General features: G+C 45.2%; 1 protein-coding gene across 5 annotated transcripts; it reads right to left on the bottom strand.

Moving 5' to 3' along the window:
- Positions 1-248: 248 nt before the first annotated feature.
- ampd3a (adenosine monophosphate deaminase 3a) lies at positions 249-18,820 on the bottom strand. Of its 5 annotated transcripts, XM_061244503.1 has the most exons (16): positions 18,677-18,820; positions 17,752-17,836; positions 11,169-11,391; positions 10,431-10,602; positions 9,607-9,772; positions 8,576-8,795; positions 7,999-8,128; positions 7,296-7,490; positions 6,986-7,117; positions 6,464-6,627; positions 5,754-5,880; positions 5,355-5,522; positions 4,889-5,005; positions 3,237-3,410; positions 2,668-2,778; positions 249-2,162 (listed from the first exon to the last, which is right to left on the bottom strand). In XM_061244503.1, the coding sequence occupies exons 2-16, from the start codon at positions 17,807-17,809 to the stop codon at positions 1,986-1,988; spliced, it is 2,334 nt and encodes a 777-aa protein (XP_061100487.1). In that variant the 5' UTR covers positions 17,810-17,836; positions 18,677-18,820; the 3' UTR covers positions 249-1,985. The 5 variants fall into 5 exon arrangements, with proteins under 5 accessions (XP_061100487.1, XP_061100486.1, XP_061100489.1 ...); XM_061244502.1 differs by lacking the exon at positions 18,677-18,820 and having other exon boundaries at positions 17,752-17,927; XM_061244505.1 differs by lacking the exons at positions 17,752-17,836; positions 18,677-18,820 and adding an exon at positions 14,958-15,174.
- Positions 18,821-20,236: the final 1,416 nt, after the last annotated feature.

Raw genomic sequence — 20,236 nt, 5'->3', positions numbered from 1 at the left:
TTAAATACAAAACATCCTGTAACAAAATTATTCAGCTACAATATCACCTGCAGTATTTAGTGTGTGCAAACAATTTCTAGCTATTTTTAATAGCCATTAGACATGGTACCATTAAAATATTTAATACTAATACTAATACTTTTAATACTAATACTTAATACTAATCTCCATGGTTTTAGGAAATTAGGGTGTTTTCCCATCTACTTAACCAGCTGTAAATTTATTCAGAAAACCATGAGGCAGACAACTTTTCTTAGAAAACCTTTAATTTCAGGAAGAAATATAGCTTTTATGGAAATACACACAATTGGCAAGAGTGAAGAAAGCGAAGAGGTACAGTAATGTTACAGTAATGGGGAAGGGAAGGAAGTGATTGTGATTGCCCTCCCTTATTAAATAAAGCCGCTCCTTTAAGGGGGGGGCGGGTGTTTTCAATCTTTCATATGGTACAACTGAAAATGTTTAATAATGCATACAAAGTGCTGTTATGCTGCCATTAAAAAATAAAAAACACACACATTGCACACATTTGCTGACTAAAAGCAAATAAAACTTACTTCCGCAAACCAGTTCCTGTGTAAATTCTGTTGTTTTTCGTTGTAATCCACTTAACTGTAATGGACTGCTTTAACTTAACTCACCTCGCCTGCTTTCTTGGGTTTAAAACGGTCTTGTGTTTAAGGTGAAAACAATAACCAGGTGACCTTACGGCTCCCCAGGACTAGGATTGGCCCTGTTCTAGTCCTTATGTGAAGTTGCAGTGAAAATAAGGGCTGTAAGTGTGCTCTCCATTGCTCTGCCTTCTATGGCCAGCGCTATGCCAGGCATTTACTTATCTGTCATTTTGTGTGTGTGTGTGTGTGTGTGTGTGGAACAGTGGTGGTGGAAATGTACCAGCCCTCATTCTGCACCACTAAAGCAATGTTCCATTCTCCTGAGCAACTGTATGACAGACCATTCATCTCTCAGCATTTTTTTTAAGGATGGAATAATGAACTATTCTCATAAAATACATGTTTTTTGGCTTGTAACTTCTATACAGTTTTCCTAAAACAAAAGCTGAAGGAATTGCATGCAAGACCTCCGTAATATGGTTATATTTTCACCCTCTAAGATGCACAACATTTTACAGGGTTTTTTTTTTTTTTTTTTTTTTTAAACACAAGCTATTACAGGAATTGACTTTTGCAACAACTTAAGTGGAGTGGAAGCACACCCATGTCCGAAACCATGTTGACTGCACTTTGAGTCAACACAATCGTGGGATAACTGGGACAACTTAGTGTTGTTCCTCTGTTGCATAGCAACTCATAGCCTTGCACACTACAAATCTCTTACAGTGGCATCAAGCTCAAAGTTAAGGCTACGTGTATTGTACAGTGTACATGCTTTTACTCATAAAACAATGGCAACAAAATGTAGTAAAACGTAAATGTGGGTAGTAAAGCAAATATCACAGGAAAGTCTTTAGTATGCAGTAGTAATGTTGTAATGTTTTGTAAACAGCTGCGATTTTGCATGCTGGCTAGCCGTGTACTACATGACCCTACAGGCAGTGAAAGATAAGGAAGCTCTGAGCATGTCCTGTACCTTGAAAATGGTGCTTCATCCTATAATAACCAAGTTGTTACATGCATTGATGTAGGTTTGCATTTAAGCGGTTCTAGAGCAGCTCTGTGAAACTCCAGGTGTACGGAGTTGGACACGCCAAGGAAGCAATTCTTAACCTTTCACAGAATCAAGTTTGGATGCATTCCAAAACCAGTCCCTCATCCCTTTCCTCGTGGCCCTCCATGTCACGGTACGCAGTGAGGACCCAGAGGTGGATTTAGGGGCATGGAATTCAGAAGTATTCTTTGGCATAGGGTTGCCAGATAAACAGTTTAAAGGGCTAAGATATACGTGTGTAAAATTCTAATCGTCCAGCTCTGGCCGGTATAATCCAGTTTGCGCTGTATGGGACGTGGTCAGTGTGGTCACTGTGGTCACTGTGCTTGTGTGACCACCACCTCGGGCCTCACAGCATCCGCCAGGAAGCTGAGCTCGTTGCACAGCGTCTCGTGCCGGTACGCCATGCGGATCTGTGCCACGTTGGTCCGCCGGATGTCGTTGCCCTCGGGCCCATCCTTCCGGTAGTTGTGCCCCAGGAAGTGCTTCTTCTCCTGCAGAGAGGACGGGAACGACACTTCAATTCACCACACTGCCGGGAATACTAAGTGAGGAATACTAAGAGCATTATGCAGACTAGGTAGTATTCTGACTGGAGTAAGAGTCAATGGGATATTTTCTAGCATTGATCACAGATACTAAATGAATCCTTTCTTTATAATGCCTTGGTGCACATTTGCTGATGAAATGGGTCTAGCAAGACAAATTTGAACATTAACTAAAAAAAATAAAAAAAAATAAAAAGATTTTACACAACTAGTGTCACTCTACATGGTTCTTCCTCATACGTACTTATGAAGAACATTTAGCTTCTGCAAGGCTTAGGTCCTTTGCCTTTCCTTAGCTTTCACCATAATACAGACTCACACTTTGAATTGATCTGCAGTTGGGCCTGGTCAGTGCTCAATATGAGCGCCAGTTTGCTGCTTGAGCCATGTGCCTTCTTCAGCAGCAGGCTGTTTCGACGGCAGAGCTTATGCTGAGGTGAGCAGGGCGTACCTGGTGGGACAGGCCACTCTGCAGCACGCTGTTCCTGGCGATCTCACACACATCACAGGTACTGAACTTCCACAGCTGCGCTGCGATGGCGTATTCCTCCATCAGGGCCTCCTGCAAGACAAACACACCCAGAGCATGTTCAGCATAGACAGAGTTGGCAAGGATTTTGACCTCCTCAGAATGGGCAAAATTGCCATTTGTCATTAATGACCGCAGCTTTGACCAATCACATTATGTTGCTATAGAAATTAAAGTATTGATTGGTTAATACTAGTTTGTGCTTGCCAATACTGAAAAGTTCCATGTAGAAGCACTTAGAAGCCTCACTCTCTTATTGCAAAGGGCCATACCGCACTCAGGTTGTGACCAAGGTCAACTCTGTCCAGCTCATTACAATTTCATGCAGATATTCTGTACAAGTCTTACACAGGACGGACTTTTATATGATCACAATCAGTGTCTAATTGTTTACTCCACCACCGTCGGTCATTTGCAGGGTCATATGCAGGCTGGGACTCCACCTGTGTTACTACGCAGTTGTTTTACTCCCATTCAGGGGCAATGCTTACCTTGGTGTAATGGAACTGCATGGGGTCATCAGTGGAGAGGGACACGCACAGGCCCTTGTGCAGGAACTCTCTGAGGGGGTTCTTGGAGTACTCCAGGAAGAGGCTGTTGTTACTAAGGGGAGACATGGCGATGGGCACCTGTGCCAGGTAGTACAGGTACTGCAGCACAGGGCTCTGTGGGCAAAATACACCCCCCAAATGGCTGTCAGTCCAACAACCTCTTCCCATAAACACCACATGGGGCAACATGGCTCAGGCAGTAAGAGCAGTCATCTGGCAGTCGGAGGGTTGCCGGTTCGATCCCCCGCCCGGGCTGTGTCGAAGTGTCCCTGAGCAAGACACCTAACCCCCAAATGCTCCTGACGAGCTGGTCGGGGCCTTGCATGGCAGCCAGTCGCCGTTGGTGTGTGAGTGTGTGTATGAATGGGTGAATGAGAAGCATCAATTGTATAGCGCTTTGGATAAAGGCGCTATATAAATGCCTACCATTTATATACACAGATGAGCCAAAATATTATGCCCATTATGGCTAATATGCTGTCCTGTTGATGCATGGACCTACAAGACCACTGAAGGTGCCCTGTGGTATCTGGCACCAAGAAGTTAGTGGCAGATCCTGTAAGTTGTGAGGTGGAGCTGCCGTGGATTGGACTTGCTGTTCCAGCACATCCCACAGATGCTCACTCGAATTGAGATCTGGGGAAATTGGCGATCAGGGCAACACCTTGAACTCTTTGTCATGTTCCGCAAACAATTCTTGAACAATGGGTGCAGTGTGGCAGGGTGCATTATCTTGCTGAAAGATTGCCATGAAGAGGTGTACCTGGTCATGGTGGCACCAACCAGTTGTTCACTTACCGTCTAATCTATCACAGACCTTGACATGCACCATTGTTACAAGATAATCAACATCATTTGCTTCATCTGTGAGTTGTCATAATGTTTTGGCTCATCGGTGAACACACACACAAGTGGAAACCTGTCACCTGCTCCTAGCACACACATTATATACACTTTATATACATGCGACACAAATGTGCACACCACACGCAGGCATCTGCCAGACATCCACTTTAGGAACCTTACTCGCCAACATGGGGTAAAGAATTAATCCAAAGCTATTTAACAGTCATTTATGTACGCTTTCTTTTTAGCAGGATATTCAGAAATGTATGTGTTGGCGCTGTGGCATGATTAAATGGGTCAGGTGTAATTTGCGAAGTTTGTTTTTCTTCGGGCCTGAGGTCGAAGTCCCTGCTACCTATCAGTGTGAGTGTCCGGGTATGATGTGTGAGGACAGCCAGGTCAAGTTAGGATGGCCACTTCCATATCTCCAAAAAGGATAATTCAGCAGATATAGAATAACTGACAATTACCCCCAAACCTATGACATATAATAAGTCTGTAATGTAATCAGGACAAACCTAAATGGATACATATATGTGATACTTTTGCCCTTTCCTGGCAGCTTTCTAGAGTTTCAAATGAGCCTCTGGATCAAGGCTGTGCCAGTGGTTGGACCTGGTGACCTAAAACCAGATAGCCACCCTGTTAATTGCCTTTTTAGCCTCTTAGAATAGATAGAGGAACATTCAGCACGTGTTGTCCTACTGTGCCCCAGTGGATGGTGGAGGGAGGTGTGGCCAGCATACTTTCTTGAGGTTGAGTCCGTGGGAGATGTTGTCTGCGGTGAGGAAGGCAGTGACCAGGTGCGTGATGGACCCCGCCTCTCCACAGTGTGGGCGGAACTGGAAGGTGTTAAGGCCTCGCTCCCTGCAGATGAGCGGAGACTTGTTTAGTGTGAATCACCTCTCTTCCCACCGATCACCTCACACGATGTCCAACAACCAAATCCCAATTGCAAATCTCCGAACCCTTTTATCTTCCCAATCTCCGCACACATGCTGCGCTCTGCACCTCCGAAACACAGGCCTACACACAGGTGAGCTTGAGGAACACATGCAAATCACATCTACATATCTACAAATCTGTCATTGCTAAATTCTTATTAGAGATTTACTGTTATTATGCAAGCAAAATATCGAACGTGTTCGACATGGTACTCTGGAAGGGAATGTTCCAGCTTGGATGCACTCAAAAGAACAGGGAAGGGGACACTTGCCTGCGCAGGTTGTTGAGCACCATGATGTTGGCGTACATGTGGAAGAGGTAGTAGCTGTAGGGCGGGTTGCTGTCAGATGTCCACGCCTCTGGCTTGGGGCTCTTGTAGGAAAACAGGTGGTCGCTGTGCTTGGATTCGTCATCAACGCTGTCGAATCCGGTTACCTAATCATCCATTAGGACACAACTTATCAAACACGGGTGGGACACAGTGTTTTGTGGATGTTTGTTAAAAGGGTGTCAAAACGTGGGTGGGGCAAAAGATGGGCTGGGGCAATGTTGTTCATCAGAGGAACTGTGTAGACGAAATGCAGTATGTGCTGTCTTATTGAGCATTTGGAGCTATTCGTCGGATCCGTGGGCTCAGTTTAAAACGTACTGGCCGACCATACTCACATATTTCAGAAAGACATGTAGCTCCTTCTGCTTCTGAGGATTGACTGTGGCCTCAAACAAAGGCAGGAAAATATTCTCCAGCATTTTGGCGAAGTTGGTTATTATCTTCCTTGACTTGAAAATGTCACTGAAAGTAATCAAAGTGATTTTTATCAAAATCACTGAATCCACAACTGAATTCACCACCTTGTTTGTAGTAATTTCCCAACTGTTGTAACTACATGCACATATGTTTTCTGTTTTACTTAAGCTTCTGTCAACCTATAAATGTAAATGCAAAACCATTTGATCCTTTTAATCTTTCAATAGCCATTATTATCTACTCATTGTCTGTAGGGGGGGACTACACACACACTGAGGACATCACATCACACCACAGTGAATTATTGTCCAAATAGTGCAAACCCCTGATTACTGAAGATCCGTACTTGAATGCCTAGATAATGGAAACCTAAGATTAAATGGGTTGCGAGCCAAACCGACATTCTGTTCAAATCTGTTTTAAAGACAAACACACAGAAACACTTCACTGCACATCATCAAGTGTCTTAATGGATTAGTTGGACAAACTCCAACACATACAGAAGAGGGGGATTGGGGGGACTATGACCAGGTTTGTGAAGCTCTGGCTTAGACTAATATTTGGACACTGAATTCCACAGTATCCCAGAACTCCTCGCTCCACTACAAAACTGGAGTCCAATACTTACTATATCCTGGGAACCTGGATGATCCACTGCATGTTGGGGGAGTGGAGTTTGTGCTGGATAAACCAACGGGACAGGTTTTCCCATTCATCCGGAGACCGTCCGTAGATGGAGAGTCGAGGCTCTGCGTGCTGGTACTTACTCTCCTCCAGGTCATGTGCTACTTCCTGTAAATGACAGTAAATTAAAAACGAAACTCAAATCATCCCCATTGCACTCTGCATGATTTGTAGTCAACATTATTTGTGATGTTTTTGCATATTTGTGTGAGTGTTTTGCAATTATTTGCATGCCTTTATTTCACAAGGCTAAAACCATACTGTGTGTTCTGCTATTTCCTCTTCTAATTTCACACCATGTCTGCCTCCTTCCCCCAGCCCACAAGACTATACTCACTAGCTGAAAATGGCATGCAAATCTGTTACTGCTAACAAGGGTCAATGGATAGTAATAGCTGTTAATGCAAAATAATATTTTGAGCTGATATCAGCTGCAGGAAAGTCCCCTTTCTAAATTCTGTCATACCTTAATGATTCGTGCAAAGTATTCCCCGTCCATGTAGTTGTCCGTTTTCAAATAGATTTCCCTGAGTTCACTCGCTCCAACAGGATTGTATTTGGAGTTAAACTTGTCAAACCGATGAAAGGTTTGCCTGCCCTGCAAAGTAAAATAAATATTTATTTCGCTTTAAAAAAAAGAAAAAATTAGGTTAGCCTAGCAAAGATCATCAACATCATTATCAATGTCATAACTTCATATAGGCAAGGAACACATTGCCTTGACATTTAGTGTTAACTGAATCAAAATGCGTGCGGGGGTGGGGGGCTGCTCTTACTGCGTGCACATCCAAGGAGTCCACCGTAAGGTCGTAGGGATCCATGCTCAATTTTTCAAACACTTCCTTGAGGGTCATCTTTTGCCCCTTCTTCTCCAACACCACGCGGTCTGCCTCTGTCTTACATGTGGTCTTAATGAACTGGAGCAGGTGCTTCTGGTTCATGCAGGCCGCTGCGTGGATGTGGGTGTCCACCTGGCAACCAGAAGCCAAACCCATGAACTGTGAATCATATCTGGAAGCACTGGGATTACCACCAAACTGCATGCCAAGCTTGACTTTTTTCTGAAGTATGTATAATCAATAGATACATTTGAATGGTGTTGGGTAATACAGTATATGACAATTGCGAAAAACATTGAAAAATATTTAAAACTTAAGTTACATAGGCTGTATTGATTTAGTCACATGTCTGCTATGCTTCTAAGCCTTTCAATGCCTAAAGTTTGATGATCTTGAAAAATCAAAGGCAAAATTAGGTGTTCAAGGTCAGAGAGATTATGGGCCAGTTTCACAGGTTAAGCCTAGTCCTGGACTAAATTCCATTATGAATGGAAATGCCCCATACAAAACTCAGTTTAGTCCAGGACTAAGGTTAATCTGTGTCTGTGATATTAGACCTAAAAACGGAGAGATTATGTTTCCACACTTGTCTAGATTTGCTCTATTTCAATGGGGCTTGCTACTGAGATATAAGTGTTACCTTTCTGACGTTGTAGAAGTCTCTGTGTGGTACGCTCTTCAGCTCTTTCAGCTCAGCCATTTCATTGAGCATCTCATGAAGGTAGAACTTTGATCCAAGGAAGTTCAGGCGTCTATGGCAGTAAGTCTTCCTACAGAAAAGGTCAAGGAGAATACTCAGCAGCTGGGTTGCAAAGAGTCATCTCCTATGAATGTGACAACAGTGTATGACTCAAGATGAATGGCTGTTATTCTTGTGGGACAGTCATTTTACTGTACCACAAGTATAGTGCCACTAAGCAAAATGCACATAATGCTAATTCAGGGTACATTATTCCAATGACTGTATAATGAAGCAGCACACAGAACCACTTCTCTATACACTATTATAAGCTTGATTCTAATTTCCATTATCCATTACACTTACTCACTATAATGTTATAATGTAAAAACAAGATATAGAGATATTGTTATACACTCTGGAGTGTAGACAGTGGCGGATACCAGCTCAAGATGACAATGTGCACTGTACAATGGTATAGCCTGTTTAACAGAGGCAGGGTCCGTCTCAGGGTTAGGTAATGCGGGGGTGTGCTCACGTGGGCCCATCGGCGATCATGGCAAGGACGTGGCTGAGGTCGATGGCAAAGGTCTCGAGGTCAGGGTAGGGCAGGCTGTGGGGCTGGTTCAGCTTCAAGGCTTCAGGAGTGTCATACACATTGACGATGCCGTCCTTCATCTGCAGCTGGTAGTCGAGGTTCGCAGGGATATCCTCCATGCTGTAAGGGTCCTCCCCGTCCCGAGGGCAGGGGCAGATTTCTACAGGCAGAGGGTAGAGTTGGTTACATGGCTGACATTATAGCTAACACTATCCCATGCATCAGTTGCCATATGACTAATTCATTTTGATGTGAGGCATTTTTTGCAGTTTGGGAAATTATAATTATTCCATTTGAACGAAGGATCTCATACATTGCCTGGCACGTTAGAATACTACTATTATACTATTAGATAATCTTCTATTCATAAACTGCCATTACCGGGGGCAAATTAATAGTTGCACGAATGTGATCATCCTTTGCCTTGTCTTCGCTCGTCAGGTCTTAGACTGATACTGGACTAGCTGATGAATTCTAAATCCATTAATTGCCACTCAAGCTTGTGCAAGCCTGCCTGTTTGATTCACCCAAACACATTTTACTTCCTGAAACACAACTGTCAAAAATGTGTGCTCATGACTCATTTAGCATTAAATGAGTCATGAGCAATGATTAAATCCCTAAAACTACATATATTTTCAGTAAAGGCAGGCGTAAAAGCTTACAAAATAAACGTTTACACTTTTAACATGCAAGTCTGTTCAATGTATTTCAACTGAACCTTATATTTATACTAATAAAAATAATGTCAGAATGTAACAAGTTAACAATAACTGTGCTGAAGCCCTCCCTCTGTGCAGACGGTTACTTAAGCTGTCTGACCAGACCAGTCTATCCAATTTTGTTAAAGACAGGCCCAGAGCAGACAAGGCATTATGTTCTGGTCTGACTAGGTGTGGTGATGGGGTTTCATGTTGCAGTAGCCCTGGGCAAACAGTGCATGTTTTACCAGTGTAAAGGCAGGTCAGTACCTGGCAGAATCTCATCCTCCTCACTCCACTTCTCATTTTCAGCACTGCGCAGGAACTGGGCCGTGGTCCTGGGGAAGCGATGGTACGCCAGCCTGGAGTACTTCTCCCGGATTTGCAGGGCCTTCAAGAGGCTTTTGGCTGCTTGCTCATAGTCCTCCACCGTGATCTTTAGAACATCAGCAATACTCATCACCAGCAGCCGTCAGTGACCATTATCACAGCCATCAGCTGCCTGTCAATAGACTGTCAGTGACCATTATCACAGCCATCAGCTGCCTGTCAATAGACTGTCAGTGACCATTATCACAGCCATCAGCTGCCTGTCAATAGACTGTCAGTGACCATTATCACAGCCATCAGCTGGCCGTCAATAGACTGTCAGTGACCATTATCACAGCCATCAGCTGCCTGTCAATAGACTGTCAGTGACCATTATCACAGCCATCAGCTGGCCGTCAATAGGAGCGCTCATGAGGGACGTGTACTTGTGTCTTGCCCAATGTGTTTTTCCCAGTGTGGTTCGCCCAGCCATTCCAGTAAATGGAACAGCACGGCTTGTTCACTTCTAACCTTTGCACACGGTAGACACGAAAAGGCAAGTCCCGCTATTCCATGTGCTGGAATGGCCAGTCGGAGTTGTGCAGCAAGTACTCTACAGCATGCCAAACCCCCAAAATATTCCCTGACCTATATTTGAACAGCCCTGACCCACAGTTGTTTTGTACAGGCTGCTGCCTCGACGGGCTAGGAGGAGCTTGTAAATCGCTGGGGACAGCTGCACTGGTTGTTTTGGGAGGGCAGGGAGGCAGGACTCTCTCTCTCACCCCAGCACAGTAGTCTCCGCTGATGGTGACCCTCTGGTACTCTGGGAAACTGTCGGGCATGGAGGGGCAGGTGGAGACGGGCGAGAGGAGGGGGGAGATCACTGACAGGGCCCATTCATTGCTGACCGGCATCTGCATGGACTGGGATCGGATCAGCTTAAAGCTCTTCTTCCTGGAGAACAACACCGTAAACAATCAAATCATATCAACTTTAATATTTAATCACAAATAAGAATAAAAATATATGTAATCTCCTAAAGGTGCATCACGTTACATTATTGGCATTAGGCATCTTATCCAGAGCGACATACAGTTGATTAAGCTGAGCAGGAGGCAATCCTCCCCTGGAGCAATGCAGGGTTAAGGGACCAATGGCTGTGCGGATCTTATCATGGCTACACCGGGGATTGAACCTTGCGTGTCCCAGTCGTGTACCTTAACCACTACAGGCTGCCCCTTGTGCAGGTTTGTTATCTTTGGTATACTAGTTCACATGCACGAGTCCTGAGTCAGGCATTCTGCATTAGTGCATTGGTCATAAATTATTGCATACTAGAACATGCCCACAGCGCTGTGTCGTATTTAAAATTGCTGGTATTAAAGCTCAGTCAGGACGTTCAGACCAACTTGAAGTCTAGGCGATGGTGGGACTGGGGCAGGGACCGACTGCGTGGGGTGAGGCTGGGCAGGGAGGAGCTGTAGTGGTGCGGTCAGTGTGAGGGTCGGGGAGGGGCCCACCTTTTGGCGGACTCCTCAGACTGCTGCTCAGCCAGCTCCCTCAGCAGCTCGTGCTCTTTGGCCTGGTTGAGGCCGATGGGGCAGTCCTCGGGCACGGTGAAGAGGGCCAGCGCCTCCTTCGTGTCCTCCTCCTTCAGCGCCGACGCATACACCTTCTCCGCCAGCAGGCGCACCTGCTCGTCCACCTCGCTCAGCGAGATCTTTGGGAACTGCCGCGGCATGTCTGCAGGGAGAGACGAGGCACTCGTGAGCCGTTCACCAACCTGATGCTGTGTTTGCCTGAGTTTGGGAGGGTGGTTTGGCACTGCAATATCTGATAGGTGTGTTCAATCAAGATGTAATTTGAATTGTGGAAACTCTGGATTGACGATGGTGTAGCTTCAGATCTGTGTGAATGTAATCCTATATTGCCGCTTCTGTGATTCTAGGATATCTGGTGGTGGTTCTGTGTGTTTGTTTCTGTGTTCCAGTGTCTGTATGCTGTGTGTGTATCTGTGTTTGCGTGACTGTTTTTGTGTGGTAAAACATAATAATTCCTATTGAAATAATATGCCTCTAGTATGAGTCTATAAAAAATTATTTTAAATGTACTGTACATAGGGTCACCAGTCACTCTTCTGACAAGATTACCAGACATTTATGCTTCTTGGAAAATATCAGTTCCACTAAGTGCATACTTTGATTAATAAACAATATTTTGACTAATTTCTGAAATATATAATTTTATACATTATCTCAAGAAATATACTTGAGATAATGTACGTCTCAATGAGCTTGCCTGCCTGGGTTCTGAAACCACTCCTAACTCACGCCAGTAAACACGTTCTCAGCTGATTACTGCCAGCTCTGATGTTATGCGACTCCAGCACTCCCTCTGGGTGCCTTCCAACTTTGGGCGACATATAACATGTGTTTCTCCGTACAGAAAAGTTCCAGTAGCAGACGGGATAGCAGGTATCAGAAATTGCATTACATCACATAATGGGCATTTAGCAGACCTTCTTTTCCAAAGCATCGTATGCAGCTTTTTAAAATTTGTTTAATACTTATACAGCTGGATATAGTTGAGCTTCTCTCTGCCTCTCTCTAGCTGTCTGTGGGATGGAGGGTGCAGCAATGTGCATGGTGAACACAATGACTATTCACGCTGAAGACAAGCTCTTTCTTCCCATCTTTCCCAATCAGTTCCATAAGAGGTACGGTACTGCCAGTGTGGAATGATTCCACCAGACTGAACTACAGAAATAATGAGAACCATTGGCCAACCGACACAGCAAAGCCACTGCTGATGTCAACATTCTTTTAAGGATGTTCCCTTGGCCCCGGTAACAGCACAACAGTGATTTTGGAGAGCAGAGAGACTTGTGGGTTTTTTTAGAACAGACTTTAGTTTCAGTTGTAACTGCAGGGAAGATATGGCTGTTGTTTTATTTGTTGTTTTAGTCCTGGTTTCATTTTTCCTTGAGGTTTACGGTCATCCTGTCTGGAGGTTCCCATGACCTCGTTTCACAGTTTTAGCTCTGTTTATTGACTGGGCCTTCCCTTCCCCAGCAGCAGTGGTAATGCTAACACTAATGTAAAGTTAACGCACACACAATATAAATATATATACACACTCAGTGAGCACTTTATTAGGTATTTATTATTCTTATTTTTCTGCTTCTGTAGCTAATCAAGTTAGAGGTCTGACGCGTGTGTTCTGAGATGCTGTTCTGCATACCACTGTAATGCGTCATTATTTGCATTACTGTCACCTTCGACCCGTCTGGCCCTTCTCCTTGTTTTTTGCACCATTCTCTGCAAGCTCTGTGTGAAAATGACAGGAGATCAGCAGTTTCTGAGATACTTAAACCATCCTGTCTGGCACCAACAATCATTCCACAGTCACTTAACTCACATTTCTTCCCCATTCTGAAAGTTGGTCAGAACAACAGCTGAACCAAGCTGGTATAAAGGTCTACCTAATAAATTGCTCACTGAGTGTATATAATATATATATCCCAAACCACTGGTCTTATTGGAGTCAGATGCAGTAATATCACCAGTAATTTATTGCTGCTACTGCTGATATCACAGTCACTCATGTAAATGTTGCTGCTGTTGCTACTTGTGATTATTGGCAGCCTGGCTTAGTGTGCCATTTGTTACCATGGCTAAAGAGGAGAGATGTGCCCTCACTAACCGGATCAAGTGTCTGAGCATTGAGAGGTTCTCACTTCTATTGACTTGACTTTCCCTTCCTGCTGACATGGAACCCAAGTCCCTCCCCCCCTCAGTGCAGCCCTCGGCCGGCATGCCTTCAGATGCTGGATGTTCCCATCACTTTCGGAACAGCTGTTCACCTCACACGTGCACCCTGCTAAGTCCACACCCAAACGTGGGGACATGAAAGCACACACTCCCCCCCCCCCCCCCCCCCATTTTTCTCTACTTCCCTCCACCCGCCATCCTAGCCGCCCCGCACAGCACTGAGAAAAGAAAAAATAAAAAAACTGTGAGAGTCGCCGAGCGGAAATATGATAGGATGTTATGAAGTTGTATCGATTCAGTAATGGCTTCTCATGAATGATTTAGTCCCATTTCCTCCTCACAGACTGCCCAAAGCGTCGCCCCCACGCACACTCCGCGCTCATTCCAACACAACATGAAAACTGCTGACTCACAGCTTGTTATTGTTATTGTCTTTTCTTTTTGAGTGAAAACCCACCAGAAGAAAAACTTTGGTCTAAAAGCAAAAGGGCAACCCAGCTCCATTGTCTATTGGCCTGAACTATCAGCTTGCTACCTCCTTAGCTGACAAAAAACTGTGTGTAATTTCATCATATCAAAACGCATCGAACCTCACAACAGTGACTGAGTGTGGTTGTGTGACTAAGACCACCCAATGAAGACTATGTCGGTAAAAACACTGTTGGTTTGTTAATAAATGTCAGGGAGGGTTGAAACAATATGTGGGTACATTGTTTTTCCTCCATTGAGTAAGCCCCCCTCCCCCTTTGTCCACTGTGAGCTGTTAGAGCTGCTCCCCCACTGCCTCCTGCCTTACCTTCTGGGTCCATCAGTGCCATGCCTGTGGCTGTACAGGGCAGTGTGTCTGGTATCAGGTCTGTGTCTCTCAGCGAGGGTGGTCAGTGATGTGTTTCTCGTATCGACTGCTGCCACACTTTGAGCCCCCAGCTGGTGAGTGACTGGGGTTTTGCTTTCTTGAGTGCCCCCCACAGCCCCCCCACCCCATCTCTATTTTAAGGAACCGACAGAATCACATCAACACGAGCAGTAATCCTCGCGGCACGTCACATCTGACTGTCAACACGGGGGGACATGCATCCCCCCACTCCCGTTCCTGTTCCTTGAATCAGCACAGTGCTTGAGCCCCCAGCTATGCGCTCTAATGGAGCAGAGCTGGAGCTTCTCCCTGTAACTGGGCCTGTCCCTGTCACAGGGCCCTCCTGTAACTGGGCCAACATGATGGGGAGAGTCAGCCTGTTACAGGGTGGCATTCAGGTGGCCCACACAAATCCCCACTCTGACCTTGACTTCCAATAATAAGGCGCATAGAATTACAGCTCAAAATAAATAATCCTGCCACAGTCATCACATCACTCAGTGAAGTAATCGCCCCCTGAACACCATCTCCTGCCAAACTCAGCCCCTGCTAGATTGGGTGATGACACCCCGACGCCCGCTCGCCAACTTGTGTCAACACCAGCCTGACCTCCAGAACCCACCAAACCTCAACCGCCGGCGGTAAATATGGCAAAGTGGTCAGAAACAGTCGTGTAACTTTACCTCTGTGCTGCAGTTAAGCTCCCGGCAGTAAACAGCAGCTCTACCTGATCCGTGTGGAATCCGCCTGCCTGCTCTGGCGCCGCGCTGCTCTGCTATGAGAGGGGTGTGGCCCTGTGGGGAGTTTTGATTGTTGTTTTTTATTGTGGAGTCAAGCCTGCATCCTGATCCCACTGGAACAACTGCTCCGTCTCCCCTTTCCCCAGAGAAACTTCACTCCGCCTCAGAGAGCAGCTACCTGTCCGCCCCCTCTCCTGAACAACAGGCCCCTGGCCAGTGCCCTCCCCTCTCTCACTCCTGCGCACTTCAGGGGCGTGAGAGACGCTCTCTCATTGGACGGCTCCCGCAGCTATTTTTCACCTGCTTTATTCAGGTCAGCCAATAACTCACAGTGAGACTTTTAATCGCCCTCCCGAAACTTCCGCCCCCGCGTTCCCCCGCCCGCCTCTCGTCCTTCCTGTACCAGGGAACGGGGGGAGGAGAATGTGTCTGCGCTGCCGAGCCCAGTGTGTCCTTTATTGATCGTCGCACCCGGGCGGGAGGCCGTGTGACTTCAGGGTGCCACGGATCGCATCGCAGGAGATTAACGTGAGAACACACAGACCCCGGTGTCAGAACACCGCTGCAGCGATTAGAGCACAGACGCTCTTAACAGAGTGCCCTGGCTCAGGATTAGGGGCTTCCTCTATTGTAGCTCTCCATGAATCCCACAGACCTGCATCGAAACTATAGGCTACATTAACAGAGGCATACGACACACCACACACATGATAACTGGACTTGAACACTTTTTTTAAATGACTTCCGCCGTGCGGATTGGTATTGATGACCGTTTTGTTGCACCTTTCTTTGCAGAGCTTGGGTCGCCCCAGGAAGCTCCACTCTGCTTTGTAATGCAGTCGAATGGGGCCACACAAACCTTGTAATGCCTTCTAATTGTGGGTTTCCTCCAAATAAAGGCTTGATGAACATATACAAGTGCAGTTAATAAACAACTGTGAGCATTTGTTCCAACTCTAATAATAATGCTCATTTTCTATAATATATTCTTTGCACTGTAGAAACACTTTTTTACTTGCACTGTGCACGGTGGGGGGTGGGGTGGTACAGTTCTTCACTTCTGTGAAACTTCCTTCCATTGTGCACATCTCTGCTTGCCATATTTCTCACTGATAACCATATGGTGCCATTAAAAAAGTAGTCTGACAACTGAAACGCTGAATGCCTGGAAATGGGCTGATGGAATAGTGCATAAATCATAAATGAATGTCCCCTTCAAGTTATGCAGTTATTATTTAATGGGCATGTCAGGCTTCTTTGTGTGGCCCCATTAGACTGCATTGCAAAGCAGAGTGGAGTGGAGTGGTTCCCTTGCTGACCAAAGCTCCACAAAGTAACATGTCACAAAATGACTATCATTAGCGTGGGAAAAAAAGGGGGATAAAACAAACTATCCTTTAAAGGCAAGAGGGAGAGACCATCGAGGCTGGAGACAGCGTGGGAAGTCTGCAAAAAGGAAAAAGGGTTTCCTACACATGCCCGTAACAATTACTTTAGTTCTGTGTGCTGGCTTTGTGTGCTTCTCTGCTACCAGCTACTGCATAGGCCACTCCCTAAAACGTAAACAATGCACCCTTGGCTAAGAGTGACCTTTTATTTTAGGCATCTCTGAGGCTGGGGCTGCAGTGTTTCAGTCAATCCGAACATGTGCTAGCATGCCTCACATACCTGGGCAGGCATATAGCAGCCAATTGGAGAGATGCAGCTTATAAAAGGGCTAATCACCTGATAGTGGAGGAGCTTGTGAGGGACGATCCTAAAGAAAACTGACCGGGTTACTACACACGGGTCCTTTTTGTTTCTCATGTGTCATCTTCGGCAGGTCAAACACAATTCACAGAGAATGCAAAGCTCACCAAGATGAGAACGCCTCGATAATGTTTGTACAACTTTCTACACATACATGACATTCCATTCCTGGCCAATTTCACAAGTCTTTTTTTTTTCAAGGCCCTGTTTGTCCTGTTTCTTTGTTGGTTTATTCACTAATCCACAGAGAAGAACGCACAGCCAGGAAAGTGTGGTGGAGTCCATCCCCCACCCACACAGTACAAATCACGTCCAGCTCAAGAGTACCTACCATCCGACAGACTGCACCAAATGTCTCGCCACCAATTTCAAACTGTTTTCTTAATAATGATCAGGATTCCTAAAATATTGTGCCCCACTAAAGAGACTAGCCTGTACTCTGTGGAGCGAGTAAACCGGCGTAGCATGAAGGCATCTTAGCATCTGGGGCTGCCGCACCCCCGCACTTGTAACTCTCTCAGCTTTTCTCACTGCACAGGCATAAAAGACTTTAACAGGAACTACCCATCATCACACACTTCCTGTGGCAACAGAGGATCAGAACTTCAGATAACTGGCTGGAAAAAAACCCTTTCACATTAACCAAACTGTATTTTGTATTTTGCGCCCTGCATACATGCTTGTTCAATCATAGTGTTTCAGCCCTATGCTTTAATAATTCTGAATAGTGTTCTGTCTCTTGACATGTACAAGAACATGTTCTTCAACATGTACCGGCAAGTGGGAACGGACCATGCTTCAGCCATCACGACTGTAGCCCTTCCCTCCCCAGGCTGTGGCTGGGGGGGTGGGGGGGAGGCACAGTGCACCTGCGACCCCCACCATCAACAGCACACCGAGCCCCAGAACAGCCCCGGGGCAGGAATGCAGTGTTACTGCTACCCAACCCCCAGCAGAAGAGTGACGTTACAGGAGTGCGAGAGCTTACCCTTCCCGAGGCAGGGGGTGGACTGCTGTTTGAACAGGGGGGCTCCTTTACGGCTCATCCTCCTCAGCTTCTGTTACCGGGAGGGCTGTGGAGAAATTTGTTCAGTGGAAGGGAGCCTGACTGGTTGCAGAGGATGGTGGCGGGTTTAATGCAGAAGTGCAGTACAGTGACAGAAGTTAGTACAATGTAGTGTAAGGCAGTCTGTGGTCCATGTGGGGGGGTGGGGGTGGTGGGGGGTGGGGGTGGACGGTGGGGGCAGGGCCTATCTACACAGATACAGAAGTGACACAAACTGCCAGCCTAACAGTGAAGAACACTGTAATCCATATCTGCAGTAAGCTTCATGGGGCTTCGTAGCTAGCGGCCATCCACAGCTTTTTACCTTTTTCTTTTTACCCAGCAGCTTTTGAGAACAGATATGCATGTGGGTAATTGTTGGGTAGTCGTGGGGTGATCTTAATCACCTCACATCGCCCCCCATCTCTCGGGGGACTTTCGGCTCCACCCGGATGCTCAGAGATGGCAGTGTCCCTCACGCAGGAAACACCAGCCATCGCCTCTTCCTGCCCCCCGCCCCCCCCCCTAATTATCACTAAAAACCGTTTGAATAGCAGCGTTGTATGAACAGAACGCACTTGAGTGCACCTGACACATTACAAAGGCACAGCAGATTCAGCTAGCTCCCTTTCCCTAGATAAGAGGAAATCACATTTCTGCATCAGTCACATTGCTGTGTGCTTCAGTGTGTTAAAAGGCACAGACAGAGATCAGGAGCAAGTTGTAAAAAGCCATCATGTGTGTGACCAAGCAACCCAGCAAGTCATGCATGCAGTCCTCCAGCAGAGGAGATTAGCTGTTTTTGGGTGTTCAGGCAATGTGCATGCAACGAGCAAGCAGCGCGTCGCTGGTCTGCCCTCCTACTTACCGCTCACAGTCTCCTCTCTGCCAGTAGATATTCACTCTTAGCGCAAGCCCTCTGAGATAGAAGCTGCTGCTCATTTTCTGCTCCCACTGCGGTCAGAGATAAGCATTCGCATAGCGCTTTCCAGTCAAGACTCCACTGTTAACTCTTTCACTGCCACAGCGAAGCCACCAAGCATGCAGAAAACAAAACACTGACTAAAAAGAAGTGAATTAATGTTAATATATAGTTTTATAGTTTTATATACCTCTGTCCTACTTCACGAGCTGTGGCTGTTTGTTGTTTTTAATACGGGGGCAAGGAGGAGCTATATTTAAGCCGCATGTTTCCTCCAATTGTTTCACATGCACTGTAGTGTAACTAAGAATGACATGAACTTTAACCTAATTATTTACTCAAGCCTCTCTTTAAATTTACTGAGAGGTCTGTGCCTTTGGCCCTGGATCTACATACAATCTTTGAGCACATAGTACATACAGTACATACAGTAGACAAATATTTTTTGTGGGAGGGCAGGAACGCATTTTAGCATGCATCTCTGTCGAATGTCCAACATTTTTAGATTAAAGTTATTCAGTTCAATATTATAAAAATGATATGCTATGGATATTTTTCTTTATAATTTCACCAGGGAATATTTTGTATGTACTGTACAAAGATTATTTGCCTTTAATGGATTTTAACTGTTTCTCTTTGGTCCTTTTAATTTACAACAAAAACCTCGTAATTACTGTATTTCCATGTACATAAATGAATTTTCCCTATAGACAGTACTTCCCATAATGTCTGAAGTGCCATCTGCTGGTAATCTGATATCATTACAGGATAGCTTTACAGTCTGTCCTTCCTGTGACAAAACCCAATCAGCACCTTCAACTCAACCTTTAATCCTTAATAGGTAAAGTATAATGCTATAATTCATAAACATAAAACCCATGTTAAAAAATCTGTAAATATGTTATGTATTGTAGAAACAAGACTGCAAAACCACTGTGTAGAATACTGTGTAGATTGTTTGTGTTCAGCCACTGGCACATGCACTGAAATTGTTGCACGCTAATAAACTTGGTTTATCTTGACTGCAAGGATGACTGCAAGGATGTAAACATCAGGACATTATTGTTTACAAGACCATTAAAGTCAAGCTCCCTTCATCCTTGTGGCCTCTGTCCTGTTATTTTTCCTCACAAGGATTTGAACTGAATCTTAAGCAACATGAGAAATGTTTAATGTGACTGTAAAGGTAAATCCATGAATAGACTACTACATTGTATGGTGCTATTATGATATGTATAGAGCATCAGTAAAATTAGAGAAATCACATGCATTGCAATATGGACTTATTTCAGTCTAAACATGTTAATCTATTCCAACGTGGGGGTTAAATGAGTTATGTTATGTTATGAAAGCTTTATTTCGAACATGTGAAAATACAAGGATTAAGATAGCAAGACAAAATCAAAAAGAAAATAGTATTAACAACAATAAAATAAAATAAACCAAGAAAAACAATATTAACCTAACATGTCCGAAAAGGAGTAGGAAGACGCTTATTTAATCCTA

The sequence above is a fragment of the Conger conger genome, chromosome 6 (genome assembly GCF_963514075.1).
Source record: "Conger conger chromosome 6, fConCon1.1, whole genome shotgun sequence".
Classification (NCBI taxonomy): domain Eukaryota; kingdom Metazoa; phylum Chordata; class Actinopteri; order Anguilliformes; family Congridae; genus Conger; species Conger conger.
The sequence above is the reverse complement of the archived record's forward strand: the minus strand, read 5'-3'. Positions and strand labels throughout refer to the sequence as shown.